This window comes from Sinocyclocheilus anshuiensis, unplaced genomic scaffold, assembly GCF_001515605.1.
Source record: "Sinocyclocheilus anshuiensis isolate Anshui unplaced genomic scaffold, SAMN03320099.WGS_v1.1 scaffold715, whole genome shotgun sequence".
Lineage (NCBI taxonomy): Eukaryota > Metazoa > Chordata > Actinopteri > Cypriniformes > Cyprinidae > Sinocyclocheilus > Sinocyclocheilus anshuiensis.
Genome location: NW_015551089.1, coordinates 826089 through 831903, shown reverse-complemented (window position 1 = coordinate 831903; position 5815 = coordinate 826089). Strand labels below are relative to the sequence as shown.

The 5815-nt window shown below is 35.8% G+C and overlaps 1 protein-coding gene across 1 annotated transcript in view; it reads left to right on the top strand.

Annotated features, from left to right (window-relative positions):
- The first annotated feature begins 3876 nt into the window (after window positions 1-3876).
- LOC107662597 (photoreceptor outer segment membrane glycoprotein 2-like) overlaps window positions 3877-5815 on the top strand; it is an 8299-nt gene continuing 6360 nt past the window's right edge. The window contains exons 1-2 of the mRNA XM_016452671.1: window positions 3877-4062; window positions 4357-5353. Coding sequence (XP_016308157.1) covers window positions 4773-5353 — 581 coding nt within the window. The 5' untranslated portion in view covers window positions 3877-4062; window positions 4357-4772. The remainder of the gene's footprint in view (window positions 4063-4356; window positions 5354-5815) is intronic.

The window sequence follows — 5815 nt, the reverse complement described above, 5'->3', positions numbered from 1 at the left end:
CAATCAATCAATCAATCAATCAATCAATCAATCAATCAATCGTTAGTACACAGACGTATTATTACACGTTATTATTACATACTGTATACTAAATTGAATTAACTGTACAGTTGTTGTTTTTTTTAAATACCAAACCATTTTCCATAAAAGGTCTCCACACTTTGCATTTATTTGTAAAATAATTATTACACATTATGTGTATTATTACACAGGCATCCTAAAATTGATACATTTGATAGGCACTCTGCATTGAATTCACTGTTTGAAAAGCTGTCATAGTTGTGAATGCATATTTAGATCATGTGCATTCATATTTTACTGATGACTCAGTCAATAAAGTCACTTAAAAGAAAGAAAGAAAGAAAGCAAAGGAGAAAAAGAAAGGAAAAAATATTTTGCATATAAGTGAAACGTATGGAGCACATTAAAGGGAAATGGTGATGGTGTTATTAAAAAACAAACAAAACAAAAAAAGCGATAGGAGGAAAAATTATACTTCAATGTTTGTGCTCTCTCGCAAAATTCCCCTGTTCACTCACAAAAAGTTTTTGATGGAAATATGATGTACTGTGCATTATACTATACTGTACTGCTTAATATAATATACTGTATATTTCAGTGCTTTTGGATACGAATGCAAAATTTTGTTTTTCTCCTGTGATGCTCCACCACTGCACCAGGCGGCCCAGCAGGATGTGTTGCCAGATGGCATGATGGTCTTGTTTCAAACAACCCCATATATATGAAGCCCTGCTTCCTAGTGTTCACATCCCACATGGGATACCCATGAACAGAGAGTGAAAACCATAGTAACAATTTGTTAGAGCACTTCATATTCCAACATTTTTTTTTTTATATTTCAACATGTTTCAACATAATAATCTTCATATTTGGTTGCATTCCAAACCACATGTGCAATCAATCAATCAATCAATCAATCAATCAATCAATCAATCGTTAGTACACAGACGTATTATTACACGTTATTATTACATACTGTATACTAAATTGAATTAACTGTACAGTTGTTGTTTTTTTTAAATACCAAACCATTTTCCATAAAAGGTCTCCACACTTTGCATTTATTTGTAAAATAATTATTACACATTATGTGTATTATTACACAGGCATCCTAAAATTGATACATTTGATAGGCACTCTGCATTGAATTCACTGTTTGAAAAGCTGTCATAGTTGTGAATGCATATTTAGATCATGTGCATTCATATTTTACTGATGACTCAGTCAATAAAGTCAGTTAAAAGAAAGAAAGAAAGCAAAGGAGAAAAAGAAAGGAAAAAATATCTTGCATATAAGTGAAAAGTATGGAGCACCTTAAAGGGAAATGGTGATGGTGTTATTAAAAAACAAACAAAACAAAAAAAGCGATAGGAGGAAAAATTATACTTCAATGTTTGTGCTCTCTCGCAAAATTCCCCTGTTCACTCACAAAAAGTTTTTGATGGAAATATGATGTACTGTGCATTATACTATACTGTACTGCTTAATATAATATACTGTATATTTCAGTGCTTTTGGATACGAATGCAAAATTTTGTTTTTGTTTTTGTTTTTCTCTGGGCATCGCAATAGTTTTGCAAGAGAATGTTAATGTTTTGCGAACAAATGCGAAGCTTTCCATGGGAACGCGAAGTTTTTGCAAGAGAATGCAAATGTTTTGTGAGAGAACGCAGAATTTTTAGGAGAACACAATATGTTTGTGAACAAATGCAAAAACATTAAAATATAATTTTTCCTCCCATCCTCATATATTTTTCTGTCACCATGTCCCATTAGGGGGTCCTTACACGAGATTAAAAATATGGCAACAAGTCTCCAAACTGACCATGTTTAGAGTGCAGACGGTTACTGTGTTTCTGTATTAGGTGGACCAGAGAAAGCAGGTTCTTCAGCTTGAGGAGCAGTTTATGGACTAGAGCAACAGAGTTTTCATCCAAACACATCCACAAGCCTTTACATCGACCGAAACCTACAATCAGAGAAGAGCCAGGTGAGCTTTATCTGAACACCCCAAACAAAAAAAAGGTAAACCTCAATGTTGAATAAGATTTCACCTACTCACAGAGCATTAACAGCTCCTTCTTGGCCAGTTCTGCTGATCTCTCAAGCCAGCTGTTAAAACTGGCCACACGTTCACTCGCATCCCCTTCACCTATAGAGAAACAGCACATCAAACAATTTGTCACATCACTGTGATCTATATTGGATTGAGAGTATGCACAAGTACAATATAAGACATTGAATTCTTACCTTCAGTATAGAGGCCTCGTAAGCAGTCAATGAGGCCTTTGATATTGTTGTCTGTTAAAACTTTATTCCATGAGACTTCTGTGTTTAGCATCATCCTGATATTCCAGAAGGAACCTTCCAAGAAACCTTAAAGACATCAACTACCCAATAATAGAAATCTTAGCCTTAAAGGTAAGGCCTTAGTTGAAACATATTCAAAGAAAGGAGAAAAAAATCATTTGTGCTATTTAAACTTGTGAAAAAGTTTAAAATGTAATGCTAAATAGTTAGTATAAATGCTTGTAACATTCATTAATCTATACAGTTAGAGATAAATTGTAAGCAGTCAATGAGGCCTTTGATATTGTTGTCTGTTAAAACTTTATTCCATGAGACTTCTGTGTTTAGCATCATCCTGATATTCCAGAAGGAACCTTCCAAGAAACCTTAAAGACATCAACTACCCAATAATAGAAATCTTAGCCTTAAAGGTAAGGCCTTAGTTGAAACATATTCAAAGAAAGGAGAAAAAAATCATTTGTGCTATTTAAACTTGTGAAAAAGTTAAAAATGTAATGCTAAATAGTTAGTATAAATGCTTGTAACATTCATTCATCTATACAGTTAGAGATAAATTGTCCATGCTTTGGTCGATACTCATAAACATTATGGTAACCAGTACTCACCAGATAAAGCACCTTTCAGTATCCAGTGGTCCTATATGAGGCGCCCGGTATCCAGATCTGCTGACTACAGTAGTTTGAATGTGCTTTCCCCTGACTCAATCCCCTTTACGCCTGAATAATCCTTCGGATTTCATTGGCTGTCAGTGCATATGGTATTACATGAAATATGCACATTAACTCAGGAGTCCTTCATATAAAGAATGCCCATGGTACACAAGAAAGCAACAGCCTCAGAGTCAGGAGATGGTTTACTAATAAAGAGGAATTTTATGTGATAAAAGTATATTTTTAAGCCCAAAAATAATTATCTGTACTTGTTTTGTTTTGTTTTGTTATGTTTTACCTTTATTTTTTTGTGTTTTGTTTGTTTGATTATTGGGTTTTATTTGTATATTTTACACTCTTGATAAATGTTTAGTTTATTTATTTATTTGTTTGATTGTTTGATCTATTTTTATTTATTTTTAGAAGACAAAATAAGGGTCTTGTGAAAACACTGTGAGGAATTAGAATGCGTTTGATATAGGTCACATGGTTTTGGTACACATAAATATTACCTGTTTTGGTAGAAGGGGCACATTTAATCCCAGTGTTATTGATTGATTGATTGATTGATTGATTTAAAATGGGATATATAATAGGATATATAAACGGTAACATAAATGAAAAGAAGGTGCCATTTAACACAGTAATGATATAACAATTAAACTACATGACTTTTAGTAGCTCTTTCCCTTCTTCACTCTCTAGCTTACACACACACATCCCAGTCAGTGAGATTTGTGCTGGTGGCAGAAGGTACTCTTCCAAATCCAACTGGGCTGCTTACTGATTAGAAGGAATTATGAGAGAGGTCACAACTGAGTCTGCGGCAGACACTAACACACACACACACACACACACACACACATCAGTTTTCATTAGCAAACAATGCATTCAGATTGTTTCAAAAATATCAAGGACATCTGATGAAGAGAAAGAGAAAAATCACTCAGAATAGGGCGGGACGCCATTGAGCGATGGATAGACATGAAGGGGTGAGTAATAAACTGTTTATTACTACCCTTATGCTGGGATCATCTCACTCACCATGCCTGGAGGACAAGCCCTATGTCTGTACATTCAGGTGAACATACTTGGTTTCGTCTGCTATTTTAAGCTTTCGAGGAGTATTCTTAGCTTTTTTGAAACATTATATGGCTAAAAAATAAAAAAGGTAAAAAGCTAACCCAAAACTCTACTGTAAAACCTAAATTAACTGGATTAATTTAATCCCCCCCCCAAAACATTTTTTTCATATAACTGAGTCTATCAGTCTATTTTTATCAGACTCATAAAGTTATGCAATCATGTTCTTCTCAATAGCCACCCATTGTCTCAGCTGTTGCTAAGGTTTTTTTTCTCTCTTTTTGCCTCTAAGATGTACATTTGCAAAAATGGAAATCATTTTACTGTGTTTGCAAAGGACCTCACATGGCGTTCCCAAACAGTTTGACAGATCTGAGAAGCCACAAAAACATAAAACGGTTTACATTTGACCAAAAGCTCCTTTTTAAAAGTCTATTTTTACTGATATCCAGTTCTTCTCACAATTTAAATGAATGAGCTCCATGAATACTTTGTGGAGATTGTGGTTCAAGGTCTTTCCATTGATTGACACTCACTAAGTTAGCTTAAGAGGCTAATAGCTATCAAGCATTAGTCCATTCATGTCATCTTCCATACACCTCATTGACTTACATCTAAAATTACTAATTTAGTTGATTTTTGTACTAGGAACTCCAGTAGACTTCCACAAGATCAATTATATCGAGGGTTCTCTGAAACTTTGGTAAAATGGCTGTGCTGCCAATAAAATTCACCAAAACCAAGAGAGACAAACTGGCCCAGGGTTTGTGGGTACTAAACTGGATATCCATTATAACAGGTATCATCCTCTTTAGCTTAGGCATCTTTTGGAAAGTTGAAATTAACAAGCGGCAGGATCTAATGGCTGAGCGCCAGCTCCAATCCGTGCCAAACATGCTAATTGCCGTGGGACTTATAGCCTGCGTGATTAACTTTTTGGGAGGAAAGATCTGCTATGACTGCGTGGACACCAACAAGTTCTTACGCTGGAAGTTGGTGATGCTCCCATACATCATTTGCACGTTTTTCTTCACTCTGAGCGTGCTCGTGGGTGCCTTGATGTGCTACAGCATGCACGGACAGCTGGAGGAAGCGATAACTTTGGGGCTACGTGATGCTATGCATTACTATAAGGACACGGACAAACCAGGCCGCTGCTTCCTGAAGGGCACTGTGGACCTGCTGCAGATCCAGTTCCAGTGCTGTGGGAACGAGGGCTACAGAGACTGGTTCCAGATCCAGTGGGTCAGCAACCGATATTTGGATATGTCTCAACGGGAAGTGGTAGAGTAAGTTGGGCCTGAAAAAAAAAAAAGTTGTTTAAACAGTTATTATTTAAATAGTTAAAGGTTTAGTTCACCTAAAAAATAAAATTCTGTCATTAATTACTCACCCTCGTGTTGTTCGAAACCCGTAAGACCTTCGTTCATCTTCGGAGCACAATTTAAAGGGTTAGTTCACCCAAAAATGTAATTAGCCCATAAATGACTCACCCTCATGTCATCCTAGGTGTATATGACTTTCTTCTTTCAGACGAATCCAGTCGGAGTTATATAAAAAATTGTCTTTGATCTTTCAAGCTGTTTAATGCCACTCAGCGGGTGTTGCATGCATCAGTCGAAAAGAAGTAAAAAAAAAGTGCCCATCCATAAAAAAAAGTGTCTCACACGGCTCCAGGGGGTATTACGTTTTGAATATGGATATTTTTCTTACAAAAACACATCGATTCGCTACAGGAGGCCTTTGTTCAC